At 42.9% G+C, this 22,524-nt stretch overlaps 1 protein-coding gene across 14 annotated transcripts in view; it reads left to right on the forward strand.

Annotated features, from left to right (window-relative positions):
• Window positions 1-22,524, forward strand: part of MSI2 (musashi RNA binding protein 2) — a 645,448-nt gene that overhangs the window by 198,960 nt on the left and 423,964 nt on the right. For all 14 annotated transcript variants that reach the window (XM_034420743.3, XM_034420731.3, XM_034420734.3 and 11 more), the window contains exon 6: window positions 1,300-1,392. In XM_034420743.3, coding sequence (XP_034276634.1) covers window positions 1,300-1,392 — 93 coding nt within the window. The remainder of the gene's footprint in view (window positions 1-1,299; window positions 1,393-22,524) is intronic.

Here is a 22,524-nt window from a genome sequence, read left to right on the forward strand (position 1 = left end):
ACACCATCGCCTGAGGTGTATGGTGTGATTAAATCACGAGCTTCTGTGGGTATCAGAAAATACAACAAAGAATTGTCTCAACCCGTCTCGCGAGACACAAGTGGTCCATTCCCATATGTTTTCTGCATTTACAATTGCATCGTGTTATGATGGGGCGGTTTCTGAAGCCCCCCTCCCCATCTTCAAGTTAAGAAGATGATTGGATATGTTTGGGTTATGCATGGGGTCTTCCCAACTTGACCCTATCCATATAATTTGTTGGGAGCTGAGGGAGAAAAAGGAAAATATTGGGAGCCTGGTGGTGCAGTGGACTAAACTACTGTTAAAGTAGTATTTAGCTGCCAGCTGCCTGCAATTACTGCGAGTTCAATTCTCACCAGGCTCAAGGTTGACTCAGCCTTCCATCCTTCCGAGGGAGGTAAAATGAGGACCCGGTTTGTGGGGGCAATAAGCTGACTTTGTATAAAATAGAACACCACTTGGGGGGGCCAAAAAAGCCCTACTAAGCAGGTATATACAAAAGTATGAAGGCTATTGCTTAACGCATTGTAAGCCACCCTGAGTCTCCGGAGAATGGCTGCATATAAATCAAACTAATAAATAAATATATATATATGTAATCCAGTTTTTGAAATGAGCTCCTTAAGCCACAGGATTGGCTCTAAGAGGATCTAAGTGCATTAAAATGCATTTTATTTAGCTCCAGGTATCTGAAGCCTAGAAATATTACTTGACACATAGCATCCTGACCGTCGTCGTGGAGGGCTGGACTAGCAAGGAAGGAAGTCTCAGAAGGAAACCTGCATGGGAGACTTAGCTTGAACTTGCTGTGGTCACGCTACAAGCCATGTTGAACTGGGGGGTGGGAGGCATGCCAGTGAAACTGCTTCAAGAATGAAAACCTGTATTAAAAGAAAATGGGCCGTGGGATTGGAATGCCCAAATCTTACCATCAAAGACTGTTAACCAAATAGTATCTCTTTGAATTGAACTGAATGTCCTAAATCAAGAGGTGGGCAACTGGCACCTTTAGGACCTGTGGACTTTAACTCCCAGAATTCCTGAAGTAGCCATACCGGCTGGTTTAGGAATTCTGGGAATTGAAGTCCACAGTTCATACATAACAGGACCATAGTTGCCCATCCCAGTCCTATATATATGCCTTTTCCGCAGAGGGGATGAATTGTTGTTAACGGGATTAAGCATAGCCTTGGAAAAATATACCTGTTTTTGCAGACCTTGTTTTGGGATAATCTGGAATAATACCCTTTCCCCTCTTTTTTGAACTTTGTTTTACAGATGGTCACAAGAACAAAGAAAATATTTGTAGGTGGATTATCAGCTAATACGGTAGTGGAAGACGTAAAGCAGTACTTCGAACAGTTTGGCAAGGTAAGGTCTGATGGGGTTGAACACAACACCCTTCTTCTTTTTAATGACTTTTTATGACCTGGATTCCTTGTTCTCTCTCAGAATTAATTTGTGTATCTCTGGGAGTGTCTGTGGGTCAGACTTGCACCTGGTTATGTCTTAAGATATGCCCACGTTAAGCACACTGATGTGATCATTTCCTCTGATTTAAGATTCTTATGTCAGCGGCCTTAGTGGTAAAGTGGGCCTTTGTCCGTACAGAGATGTGTATATATATGCACCCTCTGCGTGAACCTGGGGCTTTGCTGCCCATCTCTCAGTCTTGACCCCGACCTTCTGAAACCTTTGCACACAACTCTTGTCCTCTGCAAATACCAAATGTCTCCACCTGTTGAACTTCCTGGCTTTTATTTGCGTGAAGTTGGTGACTTAAGTCCATCACCGGCATGGTCAGTGGCTGCCAATTACTCTTAGGGTATGCTTGGTTTTGGTACTCTATATATAGAATTGAATTTCCTTCTGTGGTGTTTCTTTCAAGGGATAGATATTACACTGCATGTCAGACAGATGGACGGGCATACGTATCTCCTCGTATCCTATTGTTTCACTAGCTCCATTGGAGATGCTGTTCCTCAGAGAAATCTGATATTTTCTTCTTTTCTGGGGATCTTATCCAACAAACCTCAGGTTCAACTGATAAGCTGCATGGGTTATGTTCCAACCTTTTCCTTCTTTTATTTTTAAGGCGTGCAATAGCTGCTGATATGACAGTATAATATTATCTTGATGCCCTGCCTCCTTTGAACTGTTCTAACAAAATCCAAAACAATAAGAGGCCAGTCAATGAGCACTTCTCCAGCTTTTGTCCACTCGGGTTGGAGGCCTTCTCCATGTTTGTCAGAAGTGATGGATTTTGAGGCTGCTGTCCTATGCCAAAGATCCTCTCTGCCAGTGTGACAGAAGAACAATTGCATTTTGATTATGTCCGCATGCCAAAAGTTGGAGACCACATCGATAGCTTTGTTTTCTAGATCAGTGTTTTTTCTAACTTGGTAACTTTAAGACGCTGGTGAAATCCAAATTTTTTTACTACTGGTTCTGAGGGCATGGCTTGATGGGCATGGCAGGGGAAGGATACTGTAAAATCCCCATTCCCACCCCACTCGGGGGCCAGCCAGAGGTGGCATTTGCCAGTTCTCCGAACTACTCAAAATTTCTGCTACCGGTTCTCCAGAACCTGTCAGAACCTGCTGGATTTCACCCCTGCTTTAAGATCTGTAACACTTCAACTCTCAAGAAATCTGACTGGGGATCCTGGGAGTTGAAGTCCACACATCTTAAAAGTTGCCAAGTTTGAAGAACGCTGGTCTACATGATGTGTCTCCAACTTGGCCCTTCAGGTCTTCCAAAGATGCACCCCCCCCATTGTTTCTGTAATTGAGTCCCACCTCCTGTCTGCTGGTTCTCCTCCTTTTTTCTACATTTGACAGTATGATAGATTTCTACAGAGCAATTGTATTTTACATTCCATCATGGTTTTGGCATGGCTCATGTTAAACGCATTGGGGCTTGTGCAGGAAATGGTTGTAATATTTTGCTCCGTGTTATTGGAATGGTAAGGTGGTAGCATTTTGGATGGATAGTGTTGACCCACCCTTGATTTCAGCCCCCCCTCCCCCCCAAGGGAAGTCGGAACATCAACATTACGAAGGACCACCTCATTCTAGGAATATTGGCTTGCAGGTAGTCCTCGACTTACAACCACAATGGGAACCGAATTTCTGTTGCTAAACAAGGTGGGTTAAGAGAGTTTCGCCTGAATTTATGATCTTTTTTTTGCCACGGTTATTATTAAGCAATTCTTTGCAGTTGTTAACTGAAGCACATGGTTATTAAGCAAATCCAACTTTCCCCATTGACTTTGCCTGTTGGAACCCAGCTGGGAAGGTCACAAATGGCGATCACATGACCCTGGGACCAGGGGTGAAATACTCCCGGTTTGGACCGGATCGCCCGATCCAGTAACGATGGAGGCGGGTGGTTCGGAGAACCGGTAGCAAAAATCCCTGCCCCCCCCCAATTGCCCAGCTGAGCCGCACAATCATCAGAGGCTTTTTTTAATTTTTAAAAGCATTTTTTCTACAACCTCTTTGGCCGAAAAAATGCTTTTAAAAGGAAAAAAAAAAGCCTCTGATGATCGCGCGGGTCAACTGGGATCATTAGAGGCTTTTAAAAGCATTTTTTCTACAACTCTTCAGCCGAAGAGGTTATAGAAAAAATGTTTTTAAAAGGAAAAAAAGCCTCTGCCGATCAGGCAAGTCAGCTGGGATCGTCAGAGGCTTTAAAAGCATTTTTTTTACAACCTCTTCAGCCGAAGAGGTTGTACAAAAAATGGTTTTAAAAGTAAAAAAAAAAAGTTGGCCATGCCCACTCAGTCATATTCCCCACCCACCCACCCACCAAGCCACGCCCACAGAACCGGTAGTAACAAATTTGACATTTCACCACTGCCTGGGACTGTGTAAATTCATGCTGTTTGCCAAGCATCCACATTTTGATCGCGTCGCCACGATCACAATTGCAACGACTAGTTAAGCACAAGCGCCGGTCACAAGTCACTTTTTCCAGTATCGTAACTTTGAATGGTTGCTAAACAAATGGTTGCAAGTCAAGGTCTAACTGTTTTGTCACCTATGAGTTGGTCGGTACCTGTGACACAGAAGTGCCACCAATCCTGCCTTAGACTTTCCAGTCTGCACTTCAGTGGTGGGTTTCTACCGGTTCGCCCTGGTTCAAGTGAACCGGTAGTGGCGGCAGCGGGAGGCTCCGCCCACCCGCATGGACGTCATCACGGATGCTCTGCGCGTGTGCAGAAGTGCTATGCGTGAGCGAAGCGAGCACATACGCGCACTCATAGTTCCGAACCGGTAGCAAAGGTAAGTGGAACCCACTACTGCTGCACTTGTGTGTTGATTGCCCATTTCCGTGGTATTTGTACCGAAGAAGCTTCCACATTGGGACGTCGTCTCTGAAAGCCTTGTTTTGGATCTACCTTTTTGTTTGTGGCGGGGGAAACTTCTTAATAGATATTGTGTTAGATTGATAGTTGTTTTGCTAACCGTTCATTTTATTTTATTTTTTTCCGATGATAATCTCCCGATTCCAACAGGGTGATGTTTACAGCCTGCTGAGCCCTTTATTAGAGGATTGTGTCAGGGTTTTGAATGCTTCTTCCTTAGTTATTGTCAAATCTGCCAAACTCCTCCGTCTAGTTTTGAAGTTAATAACAGTTTTGATGCATGCATGTTTCTGTGCTTCTCGCGTGCACCCTTGAGGGATCCGTTTTGTTTTGCCATCTGGTGGTTTCGTGCTGAGTCAATAAAGATAGTTTTGGTGCCCCCTTGATTTTTCTCTTTCTTCCTCAATGTTCGAAGGCTCCTTTTCTTGAAAAATCCAGTTATTCCTTTTTTTTTTAAAAAAAAAAATCGATACCCAAAAGCCAAGAAAACCCAAACGAATAGGCTCTCTTCTTCATCTCCAACTTTCACGCAGCTCTCAAATATAATATACATTTAATAAAATAACTAAAATCTAAAATGATGGCTGCCATCCAGGTGCTCCAACCTTAGTTCATAAATTGCTGACTATCAGATGATTTATGCCGCAGAACAATATACACACCTGGGAGTCAGTCCCACTGATATTAATGTGGCTTTCTTCTGTGTGGACGTGCATCTGATTAAGTTTAGACGCGCACATGAATAAAGATATTAATCCCAGGGAAATGTTGCCTTTAGACGATGCCTGCTTGTGTTTGTGGTAACATTTCTCTCCCCTGTGAGAGAGAAATTGTAAGTTGATTTGTGCCACCTGCAATTTTTATAGGCTGGAGTAGTTAAAAGTTATAGAGCCTGACAGAAAGTTCTCCCTTCGTTGACTGGTTATTTTTTCACACAATCGTAAAGCATTTAATATAACTTTAACAGAATAACAGAGATGAAAGGGGGCTTGGAGGTTTTCTAGTCCAATCCTCTGTTCCAGCAGGAGATCCTATAACAGTGATGGCCAACCTTATCGGCACTGAGTGCCGAAAAGGGAGCGTGCGCATTCGTGTGTGCTTGTCTGGGCCACAACCCGGATGAGGAGCTGCCCAGGGAGCATGCACGCGCTTGAAAATGAACTTCCGGTTTCAGCTACTGAACTTCCGGTTTCAGCCAGCTACTCGTCCGGGTTTCTGGCATGCATGCGCATGTGACGGATCTGTTGGCTCGTGTGCATGCTCATGCAGGAAAATGGAAGACCAGCTCTTCTAGTTTCCCACACTGCCGCATGCAAAAAAGCCAGCTGATCGTCACGCCCGCATGCATGCCAAAAACCCAGAAGAGAAACAAACTGCTCTCCTGCGCGAGCTACATTGGTTCCCGGTGGACTTCCGGGTGCGCTTCAAGGTGTTGGTGATCATCTTTAAAGCGCTCCATGGCTTAGGGCCGGGGTATCTACGGGACCGCCTCCTGCCACCAATTGCCTCCCACCGGCCAGTTCGCTCCCACAGAGAGGGCCTCCTCAGGGTGCCGTTGGCCAGGCAATGTCGGCTGGCGACCCCCAGGGGGAGAGCCTTCTCTGTGGTAGCACCCACCCTCTGGAACAATCTACCCCCAGAGATACGAGGGATCCCAGACCTCCGGACTTTTCGTCGGGCTCTCAAAACCTATTTTTTTCAGTTAGCCGGGCTGTCCTGATTTTATGATTGGTTTTAAATAATTTTGATATGGTTTTAATTGGAATGTTTTAAATTAATGGGCCAAATTTATTTAATTATTTTAAATTTATTTTAACTTTTGTATATAAAATGTTTTATTTTTTGGCTGTTCACCGCCCTGAGTCCGAAAGGAGAAGGGCGGTATAGAAATTTGAATAAAGATAAAGATAAAGAAAGGTGATGCCATGCGTGCCAGGCAACATGGCTCTGCATGCCACTTCGGGCACGCGTGCCATAGGTTTGCCATCATGGTCTTATTCCATTCTGGAGAAACGTTTGTCCAATCTCTTCTTAGAAATCTCCATTGCTGGAGCACCCACCACTTCTGAAGGTGAGCCGTTCCAGTGATTAATTGTTCTCATTGTCAGGGAATTAATTGCGTCGTATTAAAAGGAGGGCTGTTAAACTACATGTGAGGGGCACACTCATCATTGCTAGATGTGAATCTGAAAAAAGAAGCACCTCCTTGCTCTCTGGAATTTCCTTAGGGATTCCATCCATAGTTTAGTTGAAGCCCAAGAAAGTCAAATTTTTGGTGTATTACGGTCTCTGCCTTCAGGGCTCTTAAGCAGTTTCCCCTTCCCAAACAAAGGACATGAGTTTTCACTGCTCTAGTCTCGAGAGTGTGCATGTGTGTGTGTGCTTGTGCATCAGAGGTGGGTTTCAGCAGGTTCTGACCAGTTCTGGAGAACCAGTAGTGGAAATTTTGAGTAGTTTGGAGAACCGATAGTAAAAATTCTATCTGGCCCCACCCACATCTATTCTCTGCCTCCCAAGTCCCAGCTGATCGGGAGGAAATGGGGATTTTGCAGTATCCTTCCCCTGGATTGGGGAGGGAATGGAGATTTTACAGTATCCTTCCCCTGCCACGCCATCAAGCCGCACCCACCAAGCTACGCCATGCTCACCAAGCCACACCCACAGAACTGGTAGTAAAAAATTTTGAAACCCACCACTAGTGTGCATGGGTGTGTCAAGGTCCTTTTGCAACGAGTTTGGAAATTTCCAGAGAGTACTTAGATTTTTGCAAAATTCCCCTTGGGAAATATAATGGACTTATTATGCGCACGTAGGTAAAATCCAAATCCTTTTCTATTAAAATGGGAGGTAGTCTTTCAATGCCCTGCGTTCTTTTCCAAAACTCTGCTGAAAGTAACTCGGACTTGGAGTTTCTGGAGACTTGCAATTTAGACTTTATATATGTATGATGAGTGGTGTAATTAGATGTGAAGACTTCTGCTTAGTCACTGGTTTATCCTAATCCGGCTTTGGCTTTTCCCAACAACAAAGTGAGCTTATTTTCTTAAGCTGAAACAACTCAGCTGCCTTTGTTCCTGCCTTTTTATTGTCTCATTCCTTTCATTCTGTTTTCCTGCCAAAAGTTTTGTTTCATTAGGCTTACGAGTCATTTCCAATTCAGTGGGCTGCTACAATGGGGCCTTTATGTACCTCCGGCGGCCTTGCTTTCCCCCGTGTCTTTCTGCGTTTGTGTCAAGATAAGAATGTTAACTGCAGGACTTGTTTTTACTTTTCATATTAAAATTACGCGGGTCAGCTGATTTTGAACAGCAAGGTATTCTACTGGAATATTATTTAGAAACACCATTTAGAGAAGTTAAGCCCTGGTTCATTGTGAAATTAGCCGGATTCCAGATCTGTTTTATAACTGTGGTTGGTGATTTATTTTGTTCCAGTCATGCAATATTTTCTGAGATGAAGATCTGTGTGGTTGGCTTTAGCAGAAGTGGCCTTCCAGATTAAGAGACTTGATCACATTTTCACTCTATGGAACTCTACAGAGCTATACATCTGGATTTTCTGGATCTTAACAGATTTGTTTTTTGTTTTTTTGGCAGTGGCAATGGGTTATCCTACATTACAGGTAGTCCTCGATTTACAACCATTCATTTTGTGACCATTCAAAGTTATGGGACTTTGAAAAAAAAAGTGACTTTGTTGTCACACTTAAGGACCATTGCATCAGCGAATGATCGCCATTTGTGACTTTCCCAGGTGGCTTCCAGTAAAGAAAGTCAGTGGGGGAAACTAGATTTGCTTAATGGCCGTGTGATTCACTTAACAACTGCAGTGATTTGCTTAGCAACTGTGGCAAAAAAGGTCGGAAAACTGGGCTGGACTCACTTAACAAATGCCTTGCGTGACAACCAAAATTCTCCTCCTAATTGTGGTTGTAAGTCAAGGACTACCTGTACCGTACTGTCATTTTGCAGCTTTAGGCAATTCATATTCTTCCTATTATAGCTCAAATGGTTGAAAAACATGATTGGCAATAAGATCTAATTTTAAAACCTCTCTTTGCCTTTGACTTGCGATTCAGCTAATCAATTATCTGTAATGTTTAATATGAGAATAAAGGTCAAACGGTCCCCCCCCCCCCGATCCTAGCATCTTCTGAAATGTTCCTCGAAACTTTTAATGCAGGAAGTAAAATAGAGCAATGGTTTAGAGTGGAGCCAGGCCCCAACCACAACTTTCTGCCTGTGTCCGTAGTGGTGCTTCTTTTTTAAAAAAAATCTATTTGTATTCCATGGAGGAATTGAAGTCACAAGTAAAACTGAAAAGTCAGGCAATTTAAATCCCCATCTTCCTATTATAGCCATAATTTAGCTAAAGAAAATCTACGGGTTTGTCCTTCCATTAAAAATACCTCTCTGTTTTACATGAAGAAATTAGATATACTCTAAATAGAGATATCGGTCTTGAAGTAATATTCATTTTACATTTACATTTACACTGAGAGCATATGTACCAAAGACAAATTCCTTGTGTGTCCAATCACACTTGGTCAAGAAAGAATTCTAATTCTAATTCTATCTTTTCTCATAAACTGAGTAAGCTTTTTAACCATCTATTTTATTTTCTGACATAAAAGTGAAAAACACCTTAAGAACTATTCACATATATTTGTAAAAAAATTGAAAGAACAATTTATATCTCTATTATTACAAATTCACATAAGAACATTAGAGCAGGCATTTGAATCAACATGTCTGTCTCAAGCACATACATAAAAGTACAAACCATTCAATTTTTACTAATTAAAAAAAAATCTCTTTTTAAAACGGAGTAGAAGTTGTGGAATTAAAGGCTGGAGAGCAGATTTAAGGTGGACTTTTGCAGGAGGAAGAATTTTCCAAATAATCAGCTAGTTTACTAGCAAAATCTGCTGAAAGAGTGAGCTGTTCTGTAGAGCAATAGGAAATGTTCACAAAGAGAACATGAGAATGAGTCAACCATTGGAAAATTTGAAGAACCAGGTTGGGGACAGATCATCATGCAAAAAAATCTATGTGGTCACTAAGAGTCAACAACAACTTGTTGGCCCAGAAATCACTTCAGGAAAGGTTTTAAAAAGTAAAGATAACCCTCGGATAACAAGCCTCCTGTATTAAGGTTTTGTTTATATTTTGAATACATTTCCTGCTTGAAGAAACATGACTTTTGAACCAATCAAAAGTACATTCAGAAAGTCCTGAGTGTTGTTTGGTCTCTTAGAAAAAAACCCCTCACCCTGGACATTGGTTTCTTGAGATCTTTTCTGGAAATAGCCTCCTGTCCCGTCAGGTCTGTCCCTGGTTTGGTTTGGATATCTGGGTGCGAACAATTAATGATCCATTAGAATATTATACAGTCCAAGGGTCTCCAAACCTGGCAACTTTAAGACTTGTGGACTTCAACTCCCAGAATTCCCCAACTAGTTGGAAGTCCACAAATCTTAAAGTTGCCAAGTTTGGAGACCCCTAATTTAGCGCAAATATTTATTTCCACCCCGAGGCCTGGAAGGCTTTTGAGGATGTCATTATAATAGGATTATTATCATGAGAAATAAAGGGATTCTCTCCATTAGTTCATTTTGGATGGATATGGTGGACTACCCTCTAACTATTGGCTGTCAACCCAATAGAACTGCAAGTTCTGGTAAGAAACAGGCATTTTTGTCCAGCTTGGTTGATTTTCTCTGTTTCAAATTTTGGTATTTTGTCCTTATCATACCCCCAAACCTTTTCTTTTCAGTAATCCTCTACGCAGAAATGTCTCCCACTCCCCAAATTTAGAGGGTTGCAGGAGGCCGTTGCAGCCGAAAATGGAGCTTGGGAGCCCGTTTTTGCTGGCAGAGCGCTCGGGCCACCACAGGCGCCCCCGACACTAGTGATGTCGAGCTGGCCACAACCCCTGCCCCCCCTTCCCGAGGTCAAACACAACCCTGATGTGGCCCTCAATGAAATTGAGTTTGACACCCCTGCCGTATACCATTCTGGACAAATCGTTGTCTGGGTCTCTTATTGAATACTTCCAGCACCCACAACTGTTCCAGTTCTAGGTTGGATCTCTCTTTAATGATCTTCCACCTGTTATTTCTTATCCTGTCCCGAGGTGCTTTGGAGAATAGGTCAACCCCCTGTTCTCTATGGCATCCTTTCAAGAATTGGAAGACCGCTATCATGTCATCCCTAGTTTTTCTCTTCATTAGAGTAGACATACCGAGTTCCTGCAATTATTTCTAGGCTGGTTCTCTCTCCCCTTGATTAGTTTCCATCCATTGCTTCTTGTCCTGCCTTCTGATGCTTTGGAGAATAGGTTAATCATTTCTTCTTTGTGGCAGCCCCTGAGATATTGGAACACTGCTATCATGTCACTCCTAGTCCTTCTTTTCATTAAGCTAGACATACCCAGTTCCTGCAACCGTTCTTCGTATGTTTTAGCTTTCAGTCCCATGATCATTCTTGTTGCTCTTCTCTGCACTCTTTCTAGAGTCTCCACATCTTTTTTTGTCTCATGGTGACCAGCAGTGGACACATTATTCCAAGAATGGTCTCACCAGTGCAGTATAAAGTGGTGCTATCACTTCATATGTTTGTGAAACTGTTCCTAATAATCCATAATGATTGCAGTGGTGCTGTTAATGCCTCTGTTGCAACGAGTCCTGCGTCTTCTGCTACAAAATTTGTTAAAACCAAACGCTTCTAGGTAGTGTTTCGGCAGTTAGCCTGCTGTTGCCATCGATTATTTATTATTTTGATTAATGAGAGAGCCAGCAATGTTATTTTTATGATCCAATTGTTTTTTTTAAAATATATATAATATTTATTATATTAATTTGGGCATGGGTGTTTTAATTGGTTTATTGTTGTTTATTGCTTTACCGTAGGTGTTTTAATTGTTGATTTATAATTATAAGCTGCTAGGAGTCCTTGAGAAATTTAGCAGTACATAGTACACAAAGGGAATGAATGAATGAATGAACGATTAATAAACAAATTCCTGAAGAATTGTTTCAAGGCAACTCTGTCGCCTTTGAGGGCTTTTTTCTCTTCCTTCCTTTCCTCACCGAGAAGGACCTACTCTAGCCCTGTACCCTTAACTTGTGAAGAAGACTGCAGTAATGCAGAGATTACTATGGAACATAAGGCATTGCATTTGGTCTTGAACCAGTGAATTAAAACAGTGGGGTCCTGGGTGCTCTCTGAGCTTGGCTGTCATTAAATTAATTAATTAATTGTTAATTAAATCTTAAATTTATTAACTTAGACAGTGTATGTGTCCCTGCTTACTAGAAGAAAAGAAAGACTTTCTTCTTAGAAGAAGAAAAGATTCTGCAGGGCGATCAGCTGAGATGATCAGTAGAATGGAATGGAATGGAATAGAATAGAATTCTTTATTGGCCAAGTGTGATTGGACATACAAGGAATTTGTCTTGGTGCATACGCTCTTGTCTTGGTGCATAAGGTACAACACTTAATGATAGTCATAGGGAACAAATAAGCAATTAGGAAACAATATCAATATAAATCGTAAGGCTACAAGCAACAAAATTACAGTCATACGGTCATAAGTGGGAGGTGATGGGTGGTGGGAACGATGAGAAGATTAATAGTAGTGCAGACTAGTAAATAGTTTGACAGTGTTGAGGGAAGTATTTGTTTAGCAGAGTGATGGCGTTCGGGAAAAAACTGTTCTTGTGTCTAGTTGTTCTGATATGCAGTGCTCTATAGCGTCGTTTTGAGGGTAGGAGTTGAAATAGATCAAGCCTCCACCACCAAACCTTCATGGGACTGAAGAAATGAGCTTCTTGGTGATCTTACAGGCTTCTTTATAACCAGGAGGGTTATAAAAAGACCAGTATGAAGTCTAGTCAAAAGAATCTCGGTTGTGTCTTGATCCTTTTCCTAGGAATTCTAACTCACCACCTTTTTGATCTGTTGGGATGCCTGAAGCTTTTCCTAACTTCAGGAGGATTCATACTGGATTTGCATATTTTCACCAGAGTCAGTTTGGCTTTCTCCTCCCAGTGTTTTACTGTTTCCCCAATCACTGGAAGAGGAAAGTTGACCATACTGATGGGGGAATAACGGGTACTAAAATACAGCAACATTATGGAACCAAGATCCTTGACTCTGCAAAGGAGTTAAAAAAATAATACTAATTTGAAACATCCTGGTTGGAAAGTCTTGGCAGATGTATAGATCTGGCTTTTATTTTGTTCTCCCCCAAGAATAGATGGAAAGCAGCCTGTTGACAGATAAGTAATGTATTGGTGTATTGGTTGTTTGAAAAAAATAAGGTGGAAAAAAGTCCGTGTCCCAAATCAAATGTTTCTTTCTATTTTATTATTTTTAAGGAGGCCATTTGGGGTCCGAGTTCTCCAAAGAGCAAGGAAGTGTTTCAAACACCTGCGAGAGACTAATGTGCTTTGGCTGCGAGAGGAGCGTGTGGAGAAAAATGTGGTATTACAGAAAATAGGCATAATGGCGCTTTTTTCCCCACATGCTGCAAATCAATCATTTTGGTGGCCTGTTCAAGTGTTTTTACACACAGAGAAAGAGAGACCTTCTACCTGGAAGGCTATTGTCTGAAGCTAGACAGTTCTGAGGTACAGCAAACTTCATATTCCCTCAGGACGTTGAGTGCTGCTTCATTTGGGACACCTGAGAAGTTGCTTCATTGAGTTGCTTCATTTCTAACTGAGAAGTTAGAAAATTTACCGTATATGGTTGCCTAACTCACGTTGACTCCGAGTGGCTTACAGAAATAAAACCCTAATACAAAACCCAATAACTCCTCATCCCCAGGTGACAACAGTCAAGCCAACTACAGGTAGTCCTCCACTTACAATCACAACTGAGCCCAAAATTTCTTTTTTGTAACATTTGTGAAATGACTTTTGCCCCATTTTACAACCTTTTTTGTCAGAGCTGTTAAGCGAATCAGTGCGGTTGCTAAATTAGTAACCCCTGGCAAGAAAAGTCATATGATGGGGGCAAAACTCACTTAACAAATGTCTTCTTTAATAACAGAAATTTTGGGCTCAATTGTGGTCATAAATCGAGGATTACCTGAAGTTGGTTTGATTGTTGTTAAATGAATCTGGTTTCCCCCATTGGCTTTGCTTGTCAGAAGGTCGCAGAAGCTGATCACGTGACTCCGGGACACTGCAACCGTCAGAAATATGGACCAATTTCCAAGCATCTGAATTTTGATCACATGATTGTGGGGATGCTAACATGATCCTAAATGTGAAAAAGGGTTATAAGTCACATTTTTCAGTGCCATTGTAACTTTGAACGGGCACTACACTAACTGTTGTAAGTCAAGGACTATCTGTGTTTGATGGGCTCCATATCACGCTGGGGTCCTTAGGCTCATTGGCGAAGCCATGCCTTCCGGGCCTTTTGAAAGAGTGTCAAAAGTGGGGGACCCGCAGGGATGATGTGAATTTCAGCTGTGCAATTTGCAGCCACCAATTTGACACCCCCCCCTGCAGGCACCCCTGAAATTTGGAATTTTTCACAAGATTATAGGCGTTTGTAGAGATTCTCAGTCATCCAGGTCATGGTTGTCCCAAAGGTGCTTTTTCTGGAGACAACTGGACTTCCTTGTTTTTTCTTTGAAAACGTTTCGCTTCTCATCCAAGAAGCTTCTTCAGCTCTGACTGAAATCCTTCCATTCCCCGCTAATCCAGTCAGAGCTGAAGAAGCTTCTTGGATGAGAAGCGAAACGTCTTCAAAGAAAAAAAAACAAGGAAGTCCAGGAAAACCACCTTTGGGACAAGGTTATAGCAGCTTTAGAGAAATGGAGAAAAAAAAAATGTTTGCCGCCATTCCCTAGAATTTTTTAAAAATGCTAAAACAAAACTCGCCCAGACACAGGCCTGAGAACCAGATTTATATTACCATCTTGCTTGATAAAAGAGACGAATCGGAGAAAGGTGGAAGATCCGGTACAACACTAGTTAATTGTGAGACGGAATGCACGCACGCTCATCCTTGTGCATTCTACTTCTGTAGGGCACGCCATTTAGCACAAACGGGTCGTGTCTGCGGGAGAGGAAACGGGAGAGCAAAGTGGGACATTGGCTGAAAAGATATTGCAGAGATGTGTGCAAGGTCACACAACTCACTCCTCCTGTGCATTTATTAACAATAGCTTGACCTTTATTAATATAGTTTTCTCGGTTATGAGGTGGGTTATTTTTTTATTTTTATTTTTTTGCCTGCCAGTCTAAGCAGTTTTTGCAAAGGGTATTTTTCATAATGTGAGATTCAGATGTCTGGACTTTGACAAGATTAACGTGCACCTGTCAGGGCTGTTTCTGACATTTGCATCACAAAATACTTGTAAGGGCCCACAAACTGAGATGCTTCTGTTGATCTCTGAAGTGGCTTTGCTACTACTGAATTAATGTCCTTCCTTTCTCTCCTCCCTCCCCTTTTCCTTTCCTTTCCTTTCCTTTCCTTTCCTTTCCTTTCCTTTCCTTTCCTTTCCTTTCCTTTCCTTTCCTTTCCTTTCCTTTCCTTTCCTTTCCTTTCCTTTCCTTTCCTTTCCTTCCCTTCCCTTCCCTTCCCTTCCCTTCCCCTTTCCTCCTTTTCTCCTTTTCTCCTTTTCTCCTTTCCTTCTTCCCTCCCTCCCTCCCTCCCTCCCTCTTTTCCTTTTCTCCTCCCTTCTCTTCCCTTCCTTTTCTCCTTTTCTCCTTTCCTCCCTCCGTCCCTCCCTCCCTCCCTGTAGCAACCGGTCTGTGCAAATGGGGACAAGGGCAAAGTGGTTCACATAGAAAACCAATTTAGGTAATCTAAACAGAAGGTGGATTAACTAGTTGCTAATCTGCAGTAAGTCCAGAATGCATGTGGCCTCACCGGAATGTGACCTTTGTTGAAGTTGCATTTCAGCTAAACAGCCATTAATAATGGAGCCAGATTGAAAAGGGCCTGAGATCTCTTTTGCTGGTTAGGGAACTAGTCAAATTCACATGAGAAGTATTTCCGAGAATAGAAAGTGAGGTTAAATGGCGTGTTTTGGTTGCGTATATATTTGATATCATACGAATTTCCTGCTGAACGTTGCTTATAACTAAATATTTTCTATTCCTCTGCTGCTCCCACCATCCCATAAAGGCTTAGTAGAAATCTGCAGGCTAGGATGGTACATGTTGAAATGAGCTGAGAGCCACGTGGTTCTCCCCCCCCCTTTTTTTTTTTTTAGTTTGTAACTAAGCAATAGACTTCTCTGTAAGAGTTATGTTACAGGTAGTCCTCTACTTACAAGAGTTTGTTTAGTGACCATTCAAAGTTACAACAGCAGTGAAAAAAGTGACTTACAGTATGACCATTTTTCACACTTATAACTGCTTCAGCATCACTGTGGTCATGTGATTCAACATTCAGATGCTTGGCAACTGACTCGTATTTATGACGGTTGTAATGTCCTGGGGTCATGTGATCACCCTTTGCAGCCCTCTAAGAAGCCAAGTCAACGGGGAAGTCAGATTCACTTAACAACCATGTTACTAAGTTAGCCACTGCAGTCATTCACTTAACAACCGTGGCAAGGAAGCTCATAAAATGGGGGCAAAATTCACTTAACAAATGTCTTACTTAGCACCCGAAATTTTGGGCTCAATTGTGGGGATAGGCTGAGGACTACCTGTACTCAAAGAAATTCAAAAGATAGGTTCAACCGTCTAAGTTAGTTCAGATTCAGCTTAAAGTACAGGTATCCCTCAAACTTTGGTCACTAAATAAATGGTTGTAAGTTGAGGATCAATCAATCAATCAATCCATCAATCAATCAATCAATCAATCAATCAGAATAGAGCTGGAAGGGAAGTTGGAGATCTTCTAGTCCAGCCCCCTATTCAAGCAGGAGATCCTATACCATTTCAGACAAGTGACTGTCCAGTCTTTTCTTAAAAAGTGATGAAGCATCCACAACTTCTGGTGGCAAGCTGTTCCACTGGTTAAATGTCCTCATTGTTAGGAAGTTTCTCCTTAATTTCAGGTTGCTTCTCTCCTTGATTAGTTTCCCTCTATTGTTTCTTGTCCTGCCCCTCTGGTGCTTTGGAAAATACATTGACTCCCTCCTCTTTGTGGCCGCCTATCAGAATACCTGTATTTTAACCCTTTTTTTAAAAAAAAAAATTGATTTATATGCCACCCTTCTCTGGAGACGCAGGGTGGCTTACAATGCGTTAAGCAATAGCCTTCATCCTTTTGTATATTTATACAAAGTCATCTTATTGCCCCCACAAACTGGGTCCTCAATTTACCTACCTTAGAAAGGATGGAAGGCTGAGTCAACCTTGAGCCTGGGGAGATTCGAACTTACAGTAATTGCAGACAGGTGGTGTTAATCACAATGCTTTTAGTCTGCTGAGCCACCAGGCCCTTATACTTATCCTTATCATTTGGAGGCTTATCCTCTGGTTAACCTAGTAAGACTTACTTGGCCATTGGAGTTTAGACTAGAAAAGCATAGAGGGTATATCCTTACAGCCTGAATCTGTTGCTTCCTAACACCTAGATACCAGTGGTGAAATTCAATTTTTTTTACTACCTGTTCTGTGGGCGTGACTTGGTGGGCATGGCTTGGTGGGCATGGCAGGGGAAGGATACTGCAAACTCTCTATTCCCACCCCACTCAGGGGAAGGATACTGCAAAATCCTCATTCCCTCTCCACTCTGGGGCCGGCCAGACGAGGTATTTTCCAGTCCGAACTACTCAAAATTTCCGCTACCGGTTCTCCAGAACCTGTCAGAACCTGCTGGATTTCACCCCTGCTAGATACCTACCTATCTACCGACTTACATACCAGAAAGGGCAAACGGCATACTTTCCTTTGAGCTGTGGAAGATACTTAGCCATTTTCAGCGCGTTCGCTTGTGCTGTGGCCGTGGTTTCCCAGGTGGGCTCCCCAAAAAAGGGAACGAACCAGAGGTGGGTTTCAGCAGGTTCTGTCCAGTTCTGGAGAACCGGTAGCGGAAATTTTGAATAGTTCAGAGAACCGGTAAATACCACCTCTGCCTGGCCCCGCCCCCATCTATTCTCTGCCTCCCGAGTCCCAGCTGATCGGGAGGAAATGGGGATTTTGCAGTATCCTTCCCCTGGAGTGGGGGTGGGAATGGAGATTTTACAGTATCCTTCCCCTGCCACCCCCACCAAGCCACGCCCACAGAACTGGTAGTAAAAAAAATTGAATTCCACCACTGGAACGAACCCTTTAGTTTTCCCCACCCTCCACAGCAGGTGCCTGTGGTCCATCTGAAGGCAGCTGCCAACATTTGGTGCAATTGCTTCCCCCCACCCCCCCAAAAAAGAGGGGGGGCTGTAGTTCAGATGCAAAGCAAGTAATGGCTTCTTAACAATAACAAGCTGTTGGCTTTCCCCTCAGAGTTGAATTCATCTCACAGATGTTTCCTTCGTTTTGGCCATCTTCTCACTTGTAGTTTGGGTAATTGTGCTCAACTGGAGACTATTAACGACGGAGGAACGGTTTGAACTTGTTCCACCAATAGGTGTTTATTGGTTTGTTGTGTTGGCTTCCAAAGTCTCATTTATATAAAACCCGGCGATATTATTCCTAATAGCCAAGTTGTATCCGAGAAGACATCTGTGGGCCAGGAGCCTGTTTCTTGACAGTAAATACTGGCGAGTGTCTTTCATCCGCGCTGACATTTTTAATGTTCCCTCTTCAGCAATTTTGTGGTTTCGACTCTTTGTTTAACACCACTTTCTCGGCAATTACTTCCAGCTCCTCCTGCGAATGACCTGTGCGACCCCCGGTTAGATGTGTGTATATTTTTGATATCTGTAAATCACGAAGGGCACTCTGGGAAACCTCCTTTGGACAAAAGAGGCCTTTCGGTGGTGTCAGTAATGGTGATAAAGAACGCCTTGCCTCAACAGCTAAAAAAGACAGGCGTTTTTCATTAGATTTATATTGTATTGCATGAACTGTGTGGTAGGAATTGGATGTCATCTAATAGAATTTCTTAGGGAATCAGCAGCGCTTCACTCTTGCTGTTTCGACTGTTTTTTTTTTTCCTTTGAACGCAGGCTTTTCATTCAAATATCTTGATTTTTGACTCTAGTAAACAAAAGGCTATTTTGGGGAAGTTGTCTTAGGTGACTCAGAGGCGACTGTTGAAGAATGTGTCATTTGATGGCGATACATGTAATTTCTGGGTCCACAAATAGATATTGATCCAAAGAGCTGGTAGAGACTATTTTTGCATTGTAATACATCAGGGAAAAAAAAAAGGAGAAGCACCGATCCTGAGCCGGCCATGTTGTCCTTCACATTCGGTCTGGCTTTTGACAAATTCCCCGGAGCCTCCCGTCTGTATGGTCAAGTTTCGGGCCTCCTAAGCAACTGGAGGCTGTATTTATTTAAAATATTTATATGCTGAAAGTCATCCTGTTGGATTTCGAGGCAATTTGTGACAGCCTGAAAGGTTTAAAAATCATGGCAGCTCTTCATTGAATTGAAACAATAGGGTGCAGAATTAAGTGAGTTTATTTATTTATTTGTTTATTTATTTATCAAATTTATTGGCCGCTTATTTTACCACAAGGTAATTTAATATATTTTAAACTGCTCGGGATTGACCTAGGAATGTTGGCTTAGATCAGGATGTCAAACTCGTGGCCTGTGGGCCAGATGCGCCATGCCCACCCCCATTTTAGTGAAGGGGAAAAAAGTCGCGATATGTCACGTGACGACATGAGTTTGACATCTCTAGCTTAGATAGTCAACTCCATGGCTGAGTTACCCAACTTCCTTGACTTGGCTACTGGATTACTGTATTTTTCAGAGTATAAAATGCACTTTTTTCCCCACTAAAAGAGGGTAGAAATCAGAGGTGGGTTTCAGCAGGTTCTGACCAGTTCTGGAGAACCGGTAAATACCGCCTCTGACTGGCCCTGCCCCCATCTATTCTCTGCCTCCTGAGTCCCAGCTGATCTGGAGGAAATGGGGATTTTGCAGTATCCTTCCCCTGGAGTGGGGAGGGAATGGAGATTTTACAGTATCCTTCCCCTGCCACGCCCACCAAGCCACGCCCACCAAGCCACACCCACAGAACCGGCAGTAAAAAATTTTGAAACCCACCACTGGTGGAAATGTTAGTGCGTCTTATACACTGAATACAGACATTTTTGGTCTCCCGAAACCCCCCCCCCCGCATCCTATTTGCACCAAAAACGGGGCCTGCAGATGTTTTGGGAGGCCTGCAGAGTGCTTCTGAGGCCTGGGGAGGGAAAAAGCAGGATGCGTAGGGGGGGGGGGTTGGGAGGCTAAAAACAGGCCCATTTTTCATGAAAATGCAGTGTGCAGAGTGTTTAGGAGGCCTGCAGAGTGCTCCTGGGCGCTGGGGAGGGCAAAATTTTTTCACATTTTTTGTGAAAAACGGGCCCATTTTTGGCCTCCCAACCCCCCCATGCACTGTGTTTTTGCCCTCCCCAGCCCCCAGGAGCATTCTGCAGGCCTCCTAAACCTTCTGCACATCCGGTTTTGCGAAAAACAGGCATTTTCACAAAAAACGGGATGCACAGAGGGTTTGGGAAGCCTGCAGAATGCTCCTGGGGCTGGGGAGGACAAAAATCTTTTTTTCCTGGTTTACTTCTTTGAAATCTTGGTGTGTCTTATACCCCGGTGCGTCTTATAGTCCAAAAAATACAGTAATTCTCTGTTTGGGGATTCATATAATCAATTAACTTAAAACTAATCAAGCCAAGGTGGTTGCTCAAGGAACAAATGACCAAGTTTAAATTATCCTACATTAGACACATATAAAGATCTAGTTCTTTGGAAAAGGCTAGGATACAGAGAACCCTGGAAGAGAAGAGGATGACAAGCAGCAAGATGGATGGACTCAGTTCAGAAGTGATGAGTGCGCTATTGGGAGTCTTGAAAGAGGAGGTTAAGGATAGATCTTCATGGAGAAAACTTGATGGCACATCATCAAAAACTAACCACAATTAATATAAATTCATTCGTCCATTCAATTTCTCTAGCCACCCATGTCGGCCAAGTGATTCTAAAGTTCTAGTTCTAACATTATAAAACAGTTAACGTTATAAAACAGTTACCAAAACAATAAAACATCCAGAGTATAAATTAATACAGCAGATAATGAGATAATGAACCGACTAACAGTAAAGCTAGTAAATAAATAGTCAAGTAAATAAGTGCTTATAGGGACGCGGTGGCTCAGTGGTTAAGACATTGAGCTTGTTGATCGAAAGGTCGGCAGTTCAGCGGTTCGAATCCCTAGTGCCGCGTAACGGGGTGAGCTCCCGTTACCTGTCCCAGCTTCTGCCAACCTAGCAGTTCGAAAGCACGTAAAAAATGCAAGTAGAAAAATAGGGAACACCTTTGGTGGGAAGGTAACAGCGTTCTGTGCGCCTTTGGCATTTAGTCATGCCGGCCACATGACCACAGAGACGTCTTTGGACAGCACTGGCTCTTTGGCTTTGAAACGGAGATGAGCACTGCCCCCTAGAGTCAGGAACAACTATCACATATGTGCAAGGGGAACCTTTACTTTTACCTTTAAATAAGTGCTAAGCCTGGTTAGCAAAACTATCCTTAACCAAGTCCGATCACCAGCTAAAAAGCATTTTCTTGGTGATCAGAAGAGGTACCGATAGAAAGAGGCTTTGGGTGAGGATTTTAAAGAAGGGAGGAAAACTAAGGCTTTGCTACACGTTACTCACTGTGCATCCTTGTATATTTGTATAGGAGTTTTCCTATAATAGTTAGCACTGATATTAGGGCTGAGTGGAAAGTTATTTTTAGAATTTTTTTTTCCCCCAGCTGAAAATTAGGAGGCACGAGACAAAGCAAAATTTACTTAAAAAAAAAAAAAAAAGACTGCCACCCATTATGCTCCCAGCAACAGTATGCTATTTTTAATCTTCCACTCTCTTCATGCCATGTCAGAGTGAGAGCCATTCTTCCAAGCCACTCTGTATAACCTAATAACTTAAAAAAAAAAAAAAAATTAGAGTGGAGTACAAACAAGATTAATTAATTAATGGTGGCTTGTTTGAGGGCAGCCAGCTGCTTTGAAATCATGGTTTATTCTTGGCTTACATTTTTGCAGTTTATGACTTAGCATGGGGCATAAATGGAGAACTGCATACATAGAAAGTCTCTTGGGTTATTCCTGATTTGCTTTTCTGTCCTAATTTTTCAATGGACCTAAAATAACGGCAGATTGTGGTGGTGGTGGTGGGGGGGGGGAATTGCCCCAGTGAACTAAGACTGATCTGCAAATCTGACTATGTCTTGTTCCTGTATTATTTAATAAGCCCCAGTGACAGGATTTTTCATAGGGTGCAAATGCAGCTAATACGTCAGGAACCGTTTAAATAATCCTGTAAGAGAAAATAAGCAATGCTATCTACTCAGTCTTAACACTGGATGAAATTTAACCCAAGATACTTCTGGATCATCCGTATATAGCCGTGATGGCAAACCTATGGCACGTGTGCCAGAAGTGGCATGCAGAGCCATCTCCCCGGGCACGCGAGCCATCGCCCCTTGCTCTACCGGGTTCTGGCACGCACATGCGTGCCAGCCAGCTGATCTTTGAGTACGCGCGAGCACTGGAGAGCAGAGGAGCAGCTCCATGGTGTGCATGCATGCACCAGGAAGGTGAGCTTCTGGTTTCCAGCACGCGTATGTGCGCCGTCAAGCTGGTCTTTGTACGTGCATGCGCGTGCTGGAAACCGGAAGTTCAGCTTCCCGGTGCACGCGTACACGCCAGGGAACTGCTCTTCCAGTTTCCAGCACTCCTGCGTGTGCTTGCCAGGGAGCTACTCTTACGGTTTCCGGTGCTCCCGCGTGCACTCCTGTTTCGGCACTTGGTGCCGAAAAAGTTCGCCAACACTGCTATACAGTTTACTTTCCATGGGGCATTGCAGGTAATCCTTAATTTACGACCACAATTGGGACCAGAATTTCCGTTGCTAAACAAGGCAGTTAAGTGAGTCGTGCCTGATTTTGCACTTATTCTGCTACCGTTGTTAAAGAGAATCAGTGCGACTGAAATAGATAGTGATAAATGAAAAAGAGAACTCGGAATATTACACGGTGT

The sequence above is a fragment of the Pantherophis guttatus genome, chromosome 1 (genome assembly GCF_059756535.1).
Source record: "Pantherophis guttatus breed Tessera chromosome 1, ASM5975653v1, whole genome shotgun sequence".
NCBI classification, from domain to species: domain Eukaryota; kingdom Metazoa; phylum Chordata; class Lepidosauria; order Squamata; family Colubridae; genus Pantherophis; species Pantherophis guttatus.